The sequence below is a fragment of the Pelobates fuscus genome, chromosome 1, assembly GCF_036172605.1.
Source record: "Pelobates fuscus isolate aPelFus1 chromosome 1, aPelFus1.pri, whole genome shotgun sequence".
Classification (NCBI taxonomy): Eukaryota; Metazoa; Chordata; class Amphibia; order Anura; family Pelobatidae; genus Pelobates; species Pelobates fuscus.
Genome location: NC_086317.1, coordinates 123,849,893 through 123,867,008, shown reverse-complemented (window position 1 = coordinate 123,867,008; position 17,116 = coordinate 123,849,893). Strand labels below are relative to the sequence as shown.

Below are 17,116 nucleotides of genomic sequence, written 5' to 3'. Positions count from 1 at the left end.
GCATGTTATTAAATTTGCTTGCACTGTGCAGAACAAATACAGGTTTTTTTTTTTCTCATGCTAGAGCTCTTCAGCAGAGCTCTGCACATGGTCTGCCCTGGAAGAGCATTGAACCAACATGCTCACTTTGAGAGGGGGCGTGCTTGTCATTAGTGATGACAAAACACACCTCCTCTGACCCGCCCCCTTCTTAGTGGGCCGCTGGGATAAAAAAATGCCCGGGCCGAATTTTTCTCCTAGTCCGGCCCTGGGCTCTGCAGATGTTTTGGACTACATCTCCCATAATGCTTTTACAGCCATATTGCTGGCAAAGCATCAAGGGAGATGTAGTCCACAACATCTGTAGAGCCGAAGGTTGCCTACCCCTGATCTAAGCTATCACTCTATGTAAACTATCTATCCTGTTATGCTGTGTGCTTTATCTACACCATTTATTGATCACAATGTCACTTGATTTACTAATCTGAAGTGTTTTTAATGTAATATCTTTCGATCTGTCCAGTCTATCTGTAATATCACTCTCTTAGCTATATCATCTAATATATGTGCTCTCTCACTTTATCAATATTTTATCTAATCTTTATCTACTCTCGATAATCTATACACTCTGTCTTTATCTAATTTAGTTAGATATATTGTGTGTATATATATTTATACCGATGTATGCAAAAGGTCTGTACACATGTAATGGTGAATGGGTGCTGGAGTCCATTTTGTTCCAGTTGTTTTAAAGTTTATTGAAGAATCTTCAAAATATAGCGAATATGAAGTCATCTCATATTCATTTACAGGCTGAGAGATGCAATTACCATATAATTATTCTGATGTGCATGCTAATGGATGAAAGTCACATCCATATTTATAGTTGTGTCATTGCAGAAGACTCAAGAATCTGATTTATCAGAAGGGCTAATAACCATATAATTCGAGCAACTCTGGTGTTAAAATGAGAGGTCAAAGAGGGATCAAGTTTACTGCTATGGGAATGCTTCATGTATTTTACTTTTCATCCCTCTCAGGTCACACTGTTCACACATTTCGGATGGTGGTAGTGGTAATTTTCCACCACGTTCTGGACCATGGCATGATCCATTTGGTTGTGATCTCATTATCTACTAACCTGATGCAGGGTTAGGAGTTGGAGGTACACTCTGAGCAACATAACCAGTACAGGAGTATATTGAAGTTGGAGGATGTGAGGATTATCACAGGGATAATGGGATCACTGTGATAAGAACCAGTAGACACTAGACACCATAACTGGAATGTCGATTTACTCTAGGGCTGGACCCTATTAATTTAGTTGCAAGACCTGATTACCTACAACAAGGCCGAGTTCTTAGGACTTTGTGAGCACAACGAGTTAGCAAACAGAGTAGGTATCAGATAGCCATGTCTGGTACCACAGGAGGATAGATCAATACCAAGATTGGGCATGCCAGATGTGGTGCACAAGATGGCAAGCAGAAAACACAAGTGACAGTGGTTCCAGAGGAGTTGTGTCCCGGCTAGTGGCTTTATTCATTGGTATGTGTGTCTGACAGTCTCTGTTCCTGGTATACTCTCTCCCTTTAAACTGAACAAATTCTCCTGGATTGCCTTCGATTTGCAGACATTTCATGTTTTCCAAAACGTACGCACACAGAAAGATAATCCTCAAAGCAATTTTTCATTGTCAAAAAACATACACAGTAAATAAAACAAAAAGTGGTGTATCAGTGTAAATATCTTAAAAGATTCAAATGATTGTCATTTTATTGTTGGTTGCAAAGAAGCGATTCTTAAGCATTTTAGTACTGGAAATATGTTTACATAACCATCTCCGAGGGCATCTGTCTTCAACCTTTTATATAATCTGAGTTATTTTTAAATTGATTCTTACGCTCTGTTATGTAATATTATGTTTGCAACAGAGGTCACTTGGCGTAGTATCTCTCTATGACCGATATATCCATAGAAATACATTTTGTATTTGTTGGAATTCCCCGTGCTCATTCCTCCTGTCACCTTGAATGCATTTTGATCAAGAAATGCAATGAGGAAATAAGCAATTCATTAAAATACATAAACAGGCTAATTCAAAAGTGAGAATTGTTGGGAATTCAAAATTAATCTCAAAGGTGGGTCTAAAATAGCTGAAATTGAAAACTTCTGGTTGGGCTATTTTGGCTTCAAATTAGACATTTTAATTTAAATTCACCTTAACCCCTTAAGGACCAAACTTTTGGAATAAAAGGGAATCATGACATGTCAGACATGTCATGTGTCCTTAAGGGGTTAAATTCCTGACAATACTGACTTTAGTTAATAACCCTGAATATGGTTCTGTTTGTTCATTCATTTTACATGCATGTAGTAAATCATTCCGTTATCAAATCTGTAATTAGAGACTTAAACTTTACCTGGAATATGTTCAGATGTTCATAGGAAGACGAGTGCTCTCAAACTGTTGTATGGTTTGGATGTTCTCCTACTTTATTAATATATGGGGTGTTTTCTTGTTTATCCAGTGGATGCGATAGTGGAGTTTGATTACAAGGCTCAACATGATGACGAGCTGACCATAACAGCAGGTGACATCATCACCAAGATCAAAAAAGAAGATGGCGGATGGTGGGAAGGAGAACTTAAGGGGAGAAGAGGACTCTTCCCTGACAACTTTGTAAGAGTAAGTAGAAATTCCATACCCTTTGTTTATATTAAAGGGACACGCCTCTGCTCAAAGAAAAACAAAATTCTTAAATTTAATCAATGTTTAGTAGATATACCCCTATGAAAACATGCATTAATTTACTAATGTGTTTTTGCATTGGGGTATATATGAAAACAGCTTGCAAAAGCTGCAGATCTCTTGTCTGAAGAATTTGCAAGCCCTCCTCTTCGAACCCAGCCCAGACTTTCCGTGGCTGTCCAATCACAGGCTTCCTAATGCAGCTAAGTGAGAAGGTTTTGCACAGCAGGTGCTCTGAGCAATTGGCTGCCTCTTGAGTTTAGCTCCACAGTGCTATACAAACAAGGAGGTAACAAGACCTCTCGTTTGCCTGACAACCAGATGGGTGTAACAAGGTTACTTTATCTGCACTTTCTATAAAATGAATAAAAGAGGAAATAAAAGAGGAAACACATAACATATTTCAGCAAGCAGTAGTGCTTTAGGAGGTTGGAGTGTCCCTTTATATCAGCATTATGTATATGTTGCAAAAATAAACCTAGATATCATGTGGATGCCGAGAAGCTTTTTAAATGGATGAATTTATTGAGCTGAGGAGAAATCATGCAATAATTTTACCCAATCACCAATCAATTTTTCATAGCTAGTTCAATGATGAAGGAAGTATTTGCAATATGCTAAGTGCATTAAAATTATAGCCAGTTATACAAAAACCCTCCAGTTTGGAATCTCCTCTATTATCGTATTAGGTATTTTGGTGCTGTGCACATTACATTAGAGCTGTTACATGTGCCAGGCCATCTATAGCCAGCCTGGTCTCATTTTAAGGAGTGCATGCATTCTTAAAGGATGCATATGAGGACCTCATTAGTTTTATGTAGGTTAATAACTTTCTGGTTCTGGTACTGCTTTTCTACAGATATTTAAAGGAACACTATAGGGTCAGGAACACAAACACGTATTCCTGACCCCAGGGCCGCCACCAGAAATTTTGGGGCCCCTAACTCAGCTCTGGGTCTGGGCCCCGGGGGCCCGCCTCCAGTTCCGCCCACAGGGACCGCCTCCAAATCCTGCCCACAGGAATACACACACAGACACAAACACACACTGATACAAAAGGACACAGATACACACACAGATACACATACTGAAACAGACATACACGCATATAGGCATACATACTGACACACACATACTGAGACAGACACACAGGCATACATAGTGTCAGACAGGCACATACTAACATACATACAGACACACATGCATAAGGACATACAGACACATGCATCCATACACACAGACATACATTCATAATAACATACAGGCAGACATACATACATGCATACAGACACTGACATCCATACACATACATACATACATACATACATACATACAGACACTGACATACATTTATAATGACATACATACCTACATTCATACTGACATACATTGTTACTGGCATATATACAGACACTGACATCCATACACACATACTAACATACATACAGACACACATGCATAAGGACATACAGACACATGCATACATACACACAGACATACATTCATAATAACATACAGGCAGACATACATACATGCATACAGACACTGACATCCATACACATACATACATACATACATACATACATACATACATACATACATACAGACACTGACATACATTTATAATGACATACATACCTACATTCATACTGACATACATTCATACTGACATACATTCATACTGACATACATTCATACTGACATACATTCATAGAGACATACATGCATCCATACAGACATACATGCATACAGACATACATGCATCCATACAGACATACATGCATACAGACATCCATACACTGACATCTATACACACATACATACATTCATACTGACATACATACATACATACATACATACATACATACACACACAGCTCGTTTTTCAGCCACCCTCCTGTTTCTTACCTTTTCTGTGCAGGAGGGTGGCTGGGGCTTATGGGAGTCGGCGTGGCTCTCCCTCTTCAAGTCCACGCTGGCTCTCCTCCCGCTCGGAGTGAGCTGGGAGAAAGTGACCACTTCCTCCCAGCAGCACTTGCATCGCGGCTGCATTTTTTTCCCCTTTAATAGTAACGTACCTTTCAGTACATGTAAAGAAAGGTACTTAAAACAAATATAAACAAATGTTTCTTTATTAATTCCAAAGGTCGCAGTGCAACATTTTTTTGAGTTGTAAGTGTGAAACCCCACAGCTTAGATCCATGTGCGCTACTTGTGGGAATCACTTTCACCATTCCACAAGCCTGGAACTCACCTGGTGAACACACATTCACCAATGAGTTAATGATTCTACTGGATGATATTAGTGCTTCCTTACAGACATGGAATAACAAAAACATAATTCTTGACCATTTTTGGCCCTTGGCTGTTTTTGGACATTGTGTGACAAAGTAAAATGAGAATGGTAGAAATGCTACACATAACAGTTAAGCGTAAAACAACAACCAAGTAGTAATTTAAAGGGACTCTCCAGTGCCAGGAAAACAAACCGTTTTCCTGGCTCTGCAGGTCCCCTTTCCCTCCCAACCCCCATACCAAGTTGCTCAAGGGGTTAAAACCATTTCATTGACTTACCTGTATCCAGCGCCGATGTCCCTCGGCGGTGGGTCAGGGTCCACCCACGCTCCTCCCCCGCCGGCGGGGGAGACCTAATGCGCATGTGCGGTGTGGCAAACCTAGCCACTTCTGGACTGTATTATTAAAGGTTGTCCGTAGGCTGAATGTATATTGTATATTTTAAATTGTATATGTACCGTATCATGGCCGTTCGCATGCTGGCAGCCGCACGCTGCCAGCATACAAATCCCTTTCGTTTGACGAAACCCGGCTACCCAGGCCGTTCGCCATACGAATGTGGGCTCCCCAGGTAGACCACCCACTCACCAGTCGTGTGGCAACAATTAACCGATTGCAACAATGTTGCAATCGGTAATTAAGGGCTCTCCTAGGTGGCCGTCGTTCGGCTACCGACCATGCGGCGGTCGGCCATCTTGGATCCTTTGTCTCTGCAGCGGTGTTCGGTCGTCGAGAGCCTGGAACTGAAAACGGCTACTCAATGATCCGAACACCGCTGGACTTCCAGAGCGTTCGGCACATTATGTTCCCCATAGATGTTCGGTACTTTTAAACCGAACTCAATGTTTTAATGTATTTTGTGCGGCGTTCGGGTAATTTAGCTGGGATCAGAGCGGTATTCTCACTAAATGTGCCCGCCGATCCCAGCTATCTACCGAACGGTCATTCGGCTAAAAGAGAGTAAAAATGTAGAAAATATGGATTTCTGTGTAAATTGTCGGTTTTGCTCCACGAGGGGATAATCCACTTAATCGTCCATTTTAGTGGGAGTATCCCTCTCGTGCAGCAATGCCTGTTGGGATAATTACAATGCCTGATGGGAGAAATCCCCTGTAACATCTGTGAGGAAACCCCTTGCAAGGGGAACTGCATAAATATGGAAGTCTGTGAATAAAGCAAGTTAGTTGACTCCCAAACTGTGTTTCGTCCGGTTATTGGGAGGATTGGGAATATTGCCGTGCTTTCTGCTCTGACTGTGGATTTCCTGAGGATACCAACGGATATCGTGGACTAATATACTGCATTCCGTTACATGCGGCAATGCTGCACATTAGACCTCCCCATAGGTAAGCATTGAAAAAAGCTTTTCTATGGGGATTTCAGCAACGCTGGAGGTCCTCACATAGCTATAAACACGGAAGTGTCCTCTAGTGGCTCTAGAGGAGGAGTTAACCCTGCAAGGTAATTATTGCAGTTTATGAAAACTGCAGTAATTACACTTGCAGGGTTAAGGGTAGTGGGAGTTGGCACCCAGACCACTCCAATGGGCAGAAGTGGTCTGGGTGCCTGGAGTGTCCCTTTAAGCAGTCTTATTCTAAAAAATGAATTTCTTGTTTTTCTTACAAGTGTACTTGTTAAAATCCTATTTTAAATTCGTGCAACATATGCTGTTGATGTGTCTTCATTATGTATTTTGTACAAATACACCCACATCTGTGTAATGCATTCATCCACTCTGCAGGACCTAAATAAGCGCGCTGGCATTAGCAGGTGCAGGTGCTGCTCGAGAGACCCACACACTAGTCATAGTTTGGTGGTTTCAGACTTGACTTCCTGTCACTTTTATGAGCATGATGCCTTTCAAGGTATCTAGATAAATATGGAAACTACAGAAATCTTGGTTATCTCAAAGAGTATATTCATCTTTAGGCCCTAGATACTCGTCTGGGAAAAGTTGATTGGTAACCAGATGGATAACAAATTGTGACAGTAGGCAAGCCTTTCGACGGGAAGCATGGCTTCCCCTACATAAAAACAATGATTTAGACATCCATTACATATTAGAGCTTATGACTCCCAGCTTTCACTGTAAAAAGTAATATCAATGCGGCTTATCTTTCCTGAATTCTAGGTTAGTATGGCCCATGGCGCAGTGTTTTGTTTGGCTCTGGATGTTCAAGTCTGCGTGTGCTGGGGACACAGATACACACACTACATTCTATCAAACAGTCATACTCAACTATCCAAATTTAGGCTAACCCCTGCGAGGAAAGAGGACTGACACTTGCAGTGGCAAGATTAAAACAAAGGGGCAGAATACAAGTGTAAATAATAGTAGCTTATGACCTTTATAGACGCATGGAAACTTCTCTTTTTTTAAATTTACAAAAACGAATGTAGTGAAGGCTCAATAAAAAATAAAACAATAAAACAATAGCATCCAGATGTTTATGAATATGAACTATGTTTCCCATGATGCTCAGCTTGTTTCATGAACAATATCCTGAAAATATATATATATATATATTATTTTTTTTTCTAAGTAACAGATGTAAATATAAATATATATATATATAGAGAAAGAGAACTTAATAGAAAATGCTAAAGATAATAATATAATTATAAAATAATCTAATTATCACTTTATAATATTTACTATATAGACTTTAATTGCCAAGTTTACATAGTGCAAGATAAACAAATGTACGTGTCTGCTGTTGCTGCAGGAAGCTAGCATCGCTTAACTTCCTTCTTGTTTAGTGTTCCTTTCACTCGACAACCATATATAGTAAATTACACAGTAAAAATGATCAAAACTCTGTGCAGAACTGATGTGTCATTTCTTGCTATGCCAAGTTTGAGAGATCAGAAACGTTAGTCTTGCAGTTATATAAAGCACATATCACTGTTATGGTACTTTTTAGCAGTAAACCAAAATGTTTAAATGTCTATCTGTTCCTGTCCAAATTAAGAAAATTGAATTGCGTATGTACGCTGAAGTAATTAAGTCTGACACACGGAGTTCAGGTTAAAATAACTTCGAGAAAATGTATTGGCAAGTGAAGCAAAGCGGGCGCGCAGGCCCTTTTAAGAGGCATTTTACGTCATCATTGATTATCAATATATTAGTGAATAAACATCATTAATTGGGTTAATTGTTAAGTGTCTGAATTAGTGTCCACCTATCAGTATAATTCATTGGCTCAAAAACTAAGTGGTTAGTCCCGTGTCCACCCACCAAGAGGTGGTATTCTTTTGGACACGGGTGGGGACAAGGGGGGTCTGGAGCGTCATTTTACACGGTCAGTGATCTCAGATCTCGTGGCCAGGTGCAAGGTCTCTTATGAATAGAACATTTCATTACTACTGTGTTCTCATGGCCTTCAAATTATACTATGTTGCGAGTTAGGGGAAAGTCAGCAGTTCCTGAGTTAGTCATGTCTTTATAGAAAATACAGTCTTTGTCCATTGTTAGATGTGCTGGGAAATTCTGTCATGTAATGTAGTTTTAAAATGAAGAAGTTAGGTTATGAGGACAAAATGGAGGAATGAAGAAGTCAGGTTAGGAGGACAAAATGGAGGATTTGTCACAGTATGAAGTTAAAATGGAGTTAGTACAATAATTCAATACAAGTACAATAAAGATTTTTAATAATTCTACATCAGTCCCCCCTATGAAATGTTAGATTCTAAGAGATAAAACTTTATTTGTTAGTACCAGAAGACGTGTTAACCCAAAGGCACAGAAACCCCGTGGCCGCTAGCTAGGTGTTAATGCAAAGTGCAAGTCTGTCCCTAGAGCTGACCCTAATAGGCTAACTCATCGTCAGCATGGCTCTCGAACACTTCACTCCCATGGGTGGCCCATGATGGCTTGCCCACCACTTCTCCACACGGGGTCTTTACCATTCACTGACAGATGCTATCCCTAAGCTGGTCCCTTCCTAGAATTCTCGCACTTTATCAACAAAAGGGATAGTTTGCAGCGGTAAACAGGGTGAGTTGAGATCTTGGAAATCTTGGTCATCAACTTCGAGATGTGTGAAAGTGGGTGCCGCTTGGTCAACAGTCTTCATGAGGGATTTTCTCAGGCAAGGGAGGACACAACAAAAGAGAAGAGCAAAGATACAAAGAAAAATTAGTATTGCCATACCAATATGCATTAAGGCCTTTTGCCATCCTGTCATCCAACCAAACCATCTTTCCCAGGGATCTTTTATCCCAGAATTCCTTTTTAACTCTTCAGAAAGGTCATTTAATTTTTCTATGGCTAATGTAACTTTACCATTAGGGCCTGTGTTTTCTGGAATGTAAGTACAACATGTCATGGTGTCTGGCAGAATTTTACATACCCCTCCTTTTTCGGCTAGGATCATATCTAGGGCCATTCTATTCTGGAAGGCCATTTGGGATGTGGCCTGCAACTGTTCGGCCAATCCCTGGAGGGCATCTCTGGTATAATTAACAAAACGCTGTTGATTATAATAAATGTAATTTATCCAATTTAAATTCTTATTTGTGGTAACTATAGCAAAAAGTGATTCAAATCCTGCAGCAACTTCATCTCTTGCTTTAAACTCATTGGGCACCCCCCTGGGCACCCCAATGGCATCAATATAAACATGAGGGTCAAAACTTCCCTTCACTGGGGCTTCGCGCTTAACCTTAGTGTGTCTGGACGCATGGGTAATGAGGTGTGTGTCAGAGATGATGTGTATGGGCATAATAGCTTTAGCCAAAGTACACTCCCCCCACCACTCCTTGTCCATCCTGGATCTTAACTGTAAATCCCCACACAACCAGTAAATATCCCCCAATGACCTAGTGTGAAACTGCAACAAGTTCATGGAGACATTTCTGTAGGTAGCACAATACCCCTTGGAGAAATTACCAATTCCATCATAATTAGCATAACAAGTGTAATTACCTTTATATACTGTAATACCATCTGGGGGTTTGACATCCTTGGTTAGGAGAGGATACTCCTTTGTCCATGCTATACATATGGACCTGTTGAAATCATAGTGATAGGCAAAAAGGCTCAAAACACATGCTTCTATATCTACTGGCAGGGTTAAAGGCACAGTGCCCAGGTGAGGCTGGGCACCGCCACACACATAGCATGCAGTCTTATTATGCTTATTAGCATTATATTTCATCCATTCTAACCATAGATTTACATAATTAAAACCTGTTTCTGCGGCCATGGTATCTTCAAAGGTGGGGTTAGCAATGGCCATCATATCTTGAAAAGTCTGGATGTGTGGTTTTAATGGATTAGGGACCATATGAGTGGCCCCTTGCCACTCAGAAGAGTTGCACATATCTTTAAGGTAGAAATGCCCTAACTTATGGTAGGAACCCTTTTTCCAATACATTCCCATCACATATTGGTCTGCATCTGTTGGACTTGGATGCTCAATATTAAGAATTAATTTCATTGGTGTACCTCCCCCAGGCTTTCTCAAAGTCATTCTCTGGAGAAGGGATCTACCCTGATCATCTACCTTAGATAAGGCACTTTTTGGTTTGTAACCCCAGGCAGGCCCGGCATTCCATCCCGCCGCCCCCCAATGGTCACAATTGTGCCCCCATTGTCTGTCCACTACACAAACATATGGGTCCTTTGAATGAGGGATATCTCTATAGATACTCTGAATTTGTGATGTAGGGAACGGGCATTCTACAATATCACAATAATCAAAGGTATAGGTAGCCACATGGGTACATGATGAATTATACCAAAAGGTGTACCCACTAACATCCTTAGTAATGGCTACCTGCTGGGCTTTAATTGAGCTAATTAAGGAGATTATGTACCAGAGGTACATGCTTGTGCGGTATCTGCTTCCTCTGGGGCAGGAGACTTCTTGCAGTGGGAAGCGTGGATCCAATTTGGCCTGCCGGCCAATTTGACGGAGGTTGCGGTGATCAGGAGAACTTGGAATGGACCGTCAAATCTTGGTTCCAGGGTATTTTTCCGCACAAATTTCTTAACCAGAACCCAATCTCCGGGAAGCAGGCTGTGGGTACCTGTATCCAAATCGGGATCTGGAATTGAAGAGAAAACTTGGGCATGTATTTTGTTTAAGGCACTTGCAAGTTCAGTTACATAGTCTACTAAAACATCTGATTGGAGCTGTAACTGTTGCGGGAAATAACAACCTAGTCTGGGTGCTGTCCCAAATAGAATCTCATATGGGGATAATGAGTGCTTCCCTCTAGGTGTGTGTCTAACGCTGAATAATGCTATTGACAGGCTTTCTGGCCAGGGCATCTTTGTTTCTTGTGACATTTTAACATTCTGGCTTTTAAGGTGCCATTCATGCGCTCTACTTTACCACTACTTTGTGGGTGGTAAGGGGTGTGGAAGGCTAAGGTCACCCCTAGAGCAGTCCAAATTTCTTTAGTCACTGTTGCTGTAAAAGCTGGGCCTTGGTCACTTTCAATGACTTCTGGAAGTCCGAATCTACATACAATATCTGTAAGTAGGCGTTTTGCAGTTGTTTTTGCAGTGATATTGGCCACTGGGTAGGCTTCTGGCCAGCCTGAGAACATGTCCACTATTACTAGTGCATATTCATGAGGCCCACTCTTGGGCATTTGAATGTGATCAATTTGAATTCTCTGGAATGGGTACATTGGTTTCGCCAGGTGCTTTGAAGGCACTTTGATTGGTTTCCCTGGATTGCATTTTGCACAAATGACACAGGCCCTACAGAAGCTGTTGATCAATGTTGTGATTCCAGGTGCTTCATAATACTTCTGTATGAGGGCGGTCATTAAATCTTTTGACAGGTGTGCAGGCCCATGTGCCCATTGGACAACTGCTGGATATAAATTTCTTGGAAGGCAAAATTTGAAGTTGTTGTAATATATTCCGTCCTTTAGGATAGCTCCTTTCTTCTTCCATTTCTGGATTTCTTCAGGGGTGATTGCAGCTTGCTGTTCTCGCAAAATTCTTAAATCGGTAGGAAGGGTTTGCAGAGCAAAAACAGGAACTTCTTCTTCTTGTCCGGACACTTCTTCATCCACTTCCTGCAAATCTCTGGCCGCTTGCTTAGCGGCCTGATCAGCCAAATGGTTGCCCTTTGCTTCATCTGTATCCAACTTCCCATGTGCCTTAACTTTCAAAACGGCCACTTCTTCAGGGAGTAGGAGGGCATCCATTAGATCCTTAATTGCAGAGCTATGTTTAACTGGTGTACCGGCGGTGGTAAGAAATCCTCTTGTCTTCCAAATAAGGCCGAAGTCATGTGCCACACCCAGAGCATATCTTGAATCTGTATAGATGTTGGCACGTTTTCCTTCGGAAATTTTGCATGCTGAAGTCAGAGCCTGTAATTCAGCTTCTTGCGCAGACATTGCTGGCGGTAAAGATGATGATTTGATAACTTCATCTGTTGTGGTTACGGCATATCCTGTATGGTATCTTCCTTCTTCATCAGCATATCTTGAGCCGTCCACAAACAGGGTAAAATCTGGATCTGGTAATGGGTTCTCATGCACAGTTGGTAAGTGCACTGTCTCCATTTTCATCTGTTCAAAACAGTCATGAGGTGTTTCTGGGTCATAATCATTCACTATGACCAGATCTTGGAATTCTTTTTCCAGGAAATGGCGTGGCCATGCTTCCAGAAGGTCAGTTGTTGGGTATTTGACAATACCATTTTCCTGTAGCTGTGTTTCATCCATGGTGGCCCATAACTTTGCCATGGGCCCAAGATCATTCCATGACCTTGTTTTCAACTTGGTAACAGGAATATGTGGGATAGCAGTATCCCAATGGCGGTAGAGGTAGTTGAGTTCTTGAGGTAGTTGGATCAGAACCATGCTATTTCCTTCAGAGTCACAATAGAAATTTTGAGCAGTGAGCTTCACATCAATCCAGTGGTAAAGCTCATCTTCATAGCAAGGTTCAGGGGTAATGTTTGGCTTGTACCACATGGTACAGAAGGCGTAATCCGGGCCTTCACATAAAGGTGTATCCTCTTCATGAAATGTTAGGTTTGGATGCATTCTCTTGATGCACCCGCAAAGAAGGTAAATGTAGGTTTCATCCAGGATAAACCCATAGTAGATACCCCCCTCAGGGAGTGGAAGAAGAGTGGATGGGTTAAGAACTTGACATCTTTGTATAGAAATGTTGTCAGGTAGAAGAAGATGACATTGCAGGCGCAAGTGTCTAGCAGGGGACACGTGCTTGAGCTGGACTTGGTTGATAATGGCAGAGATGTCATGAGGGGCCAAAACAACCAGAGGGTGGCCAAGGACCAGATCCGACGTTCTTTCAATGAGTTCTCTCGCAGCAAAAACAGCCCTAAGGCATGAAGGAGTCCCTCTGGCCACAATGTCCAGTTGACATGAGAAATATCCAATAGGCCTCTGGCGGCCTCTTAAGTCATTAGTTTGGGTAAGAACCCCTGTTGCATGGCCTTGTCTTTCAGAGACAAACAATTTGAAAGGTTTTGTATAGTCTGGTAGGCCCAAGGCAGGGGCAGAAGCAATTGCACGTTTAAGAGATTTGAAGTTATCCAGAGCTTCATTGGTCAGACAGAATGGGTCTGACTTGAGTGCATCATAGAGAGGTTGCATAAGCAGAGAGGCTTCTGGGATCCATGCTCTGCAGTAAGAAATGAGGCCTAAGAAGGCATGAAGAGATTTTGAAGTCCTTGGAGGTGGGATATCCAGTACTGCTCTTACCCGGTCCCGAGTAAGATGTCTGGTACCTTGAGATAGGCAATGTCCAAGGAAAATTACTGAGGGTTGGCAGAATTGCAGCTTGATAAGTGAAGCTTTGCATCCTTGTTCTGCCAAATAGCAAAGGAGACTAATTGAACACTTTTCAGTAGTGGGTATGTCATCTCCACAGAGCAATAAATCATCCACATACTGGAGCAAAACAACTTCTGGGTGTTCAGCTTGCCATGGGTCAAGAATGGTGCCCATGGCTTTTGCAAATTGACTTGGTGAATTTTGTGCCCCTTGAGGCATAACAGTCCAGGTATACTGTTGCATTTCATGGGTGAAGGCAAACAGGTATTGACAAGATGGGTCCAGTGGGACACTGAAAAAAGCATTAGCCAGGTCAATGACTGTGAAAAACTTTGCAGATGGTGGGACTCCAGAGAGCAGAGTGTGAGGGTTTGGTACAAGAGGGGTGTCCAGGACAGTGGCTTCATTAACGGCACGGAGATCCTGAACCATCCTGTACTTCTCTGGCTCACCTTTTGGAGTTTTCTTTTTCACAGGAAATAATGGAGTATTGCATTCAGATTTACATTTCACTAGAGCACCCTTCTCCAAGAGTGCTTTGATTTGGATAGAAATGGCTGCAGCCTGTGCTGGTTTTAAAGGATATTGTGGTTTTCTTGGTAACTTAGCTCCTGGAATAAGCTTTACCAACACAGGAGGGACATTTAGGTGACCTATGTCCTCTGGGCCTGAGGACCATAATTTAGCAGGCACCTGTGTTTTTAACACGTCTGGGAAATTGGACCTCGGTTCTGCTGCTTCCCCACGGGGACCTTCTAAATGCAGCATCAGAGGTAAGGAGCACAAGGCTGAGGTGTCTGATTCAGATAGAGGTGTAGACATTTCTACCTGTCCATCTGGAGTGAAGGTGATAGAGGCCTGTAGGCGTGAGAGAACATCAGCACCTAACAGGTTAATTAGGCATGTGGAGGATACCACGAAACGAGCAAGCAGGCTAGAGCCAACTCGTAGTGGAGTTGTTAATGGGCTGTGTCTTGGCTGGCCATCCACTCCAACACAAGAGACATCAATATTGGACAGAAAAGATGGGTCTGGCAGGTCTTGTTCTCGCAGAACACTACAGGCTGCACCTGTGTCAACAAGAAATGTGGTTGGTTGGCCCTCAATGGGTAAAGTCACTGTAGCAAGTGGCCCCCCCTTATCCCCTGTAGACACTGCCATGACAGGGGTTAATGACACAGGCTTGCCAATTTCCTAATCATCTGGTTCCTCAACTATTGGAACCTGTTGAGTGGCTTTGGGAGCCGGGGCAGGCTTGGACGGCTTTCTGGGCTCTCTTGGCTCTCTTTTAGGCTCTGGGCAGTCACTTCTAAAGTGTCCCTTAGCTCCACAATTGAAGCAATGTCCATCCTCAGGTTTGGTGCCTTTTGGGACAGGGGTGGAGCGGGACACCATGAGAGGAGCTGAGGTGGGTCTTCTTGGGGTCTGGGCAGATTCCAGACCTCTAGCAACTAAAAGTAAAGTATCCAGAGGAACAACCTTATATTCAGGGCGTGCAGCAATGATTCCCTTACGTATGGAGTCTTTAACACCTTGGACAAATGCACCGGACAGCATTTGTGAATGGATCTTGTCAGTAAGATCAAACCCCAAATCTGTAAACATTTGATACAGTCTTGCATGAAACCTTTCCACTGATTCACCTTTATCTTGTATAACATCAGTAAGGCCAGCAGCCTGATCTGCAAGCTTGTCCTTAGCCCATTCTCTTAACTGGTTGCAAAAAGTCACTCCGGAGGGATAATCAACATCACTGGAGAGCAGATCTGTACTGAGGTGGCGGGCCATGCTGGGCCAATATGCATCCCCTGCTTTAATTGCACAAATGCTCAGCAAATCACGCCATGCGGCGGAATAAGTCTTTTGAATTTGAACTATCCCTCGGTAAAAAGGCATAGGCTGTTTTTCTGGGTCAGGGAGTGCCTTCATTAAAGCACTAGCTTGAGTGGGGTTAAAGGCAACATACTTAGGAGGGGCCCGTTCTCCCCGACCCTTGTGTCCGAAGGGATCATCGATAGAACGATGAGCTGAAGCTCCTACGGCTTCCGATGAGACCTGGGATACCCTGTCATCCTCTTCCTCATCTATTTCTACGATTTGGGCCCTCCTGCGTGAGGGGCCCGCTTGAGGTGTCAGGACCGGGGGGTGAGAGGGAGCCCCAGATGCAGGGGTGGCTAGCGAATCATAGCCTAGGTAGTCACCGGGGAGTACCGGCATCAGGGCTGAATGACTGGGGGCCGCCATATTGGGGGCGTGAAAGGAAGCTGCATTGGGGTTAAGGGAAGAAGTGGTGGCCATGTTTGATGTGGGCACATCCGGGGCAGACTGTGCCGTACTGGGCATGACCGGAACCTGGGGAGTGGCTTGGGGAAGGGGTTGCGGATAATTTGGATAGGGCAGGGCCATGGGATACGGGAATGGGTATGGCCAGGCTGGGGAGGGCAGGAGAGTTGGGTGTGGATTTGGGAAGGAGGTGGGATATTGGACTGGGGTGGAGACTGTTACGGGAGGGGACGGAGAGGGATTGGTAGGGGTGGGTGCAGAAGGAGGAGCCGGAGCAAGGGTGGAGGAGGTAGTTAGTTGGGCGGATGAAGAGGGGAGGGGATTATTAACGGAGAGAGAATGCAGGGAAGAAATGGCAGATGAAATGTTAGGATTAGGTACAGGAGGTAGCGTAGGGATGGATGTGGATGATGGGAATGTTAGAGACAGGGAAGGGGAAAAGAAAGATCCATCAGAATTCAGGACCGGGCAGACAGGGGAGGTGATGGGATGGGCTTCGGGAGGATTGGGAGTGGGGAACATAGTCAGCTGGTTATCACCTATTGCTGACTGAACCTTGGGAATGGACAATCCCTGGGCGCCATTTTGGGGCGCTGGCTGAGGAAACACCCCAGCAACACAATTATTATGATACACAAACAATTTCACACCTTTGTGATTTATTTCTTCCTCAACCCAACCCTCTTGCTGAATAGCCTTCGCTACTCTGTACCATGCTTCAGCAGTCTTTAATAAATCATTATCTGTAAGCTTGCCTTTCTTCTGTCAGTAATCTACGCCAGCTTTCTGGTTGTAATCTACCACATGAAGGCACAGCAATTTTACACACTTTTGCAATTCTTTCAACACCTTTAACCATTTCCTCTCCCTCTCTGTCTTCAACTAAATCACATGCGAGCCAGCCCCTACCGGGCTTACTCAATTCCTGTCCCATATTCCCCCTCCCCCCTATATCAGCGTCCTAGATATAGGGATAGAAAAGGAAAAAGGAACAAGAGCGTCTACAATGCTCGACTGCCACTCAAGGAAAAGG

At 43.0% G+C, this 17,116-nt stretch overlaps 1 protein-coding gene across 1 annotated transcript in view; it reads left to right on the top strand.

Annotated features, from left to right (window-relative positions):
- Nucleotides 1–17,116, top strand: part of SH3KBP1 (SH3 domain containing kinase binding protein 1) — a 404,964-nt gene that overhangs the window by 69,060 nt on the left and 318,788 nt on the right. The window contains exon 2 of the mRNA XM_063450212.1: nt 2,511–2,668. Coding sequence (XP_063306282.1) covers nt 2,511–2,668 — 158 coding nt within the window. The remainder of the gene's footprint in view (nt 1–2,510; nt 2,669–17,116) is intronic.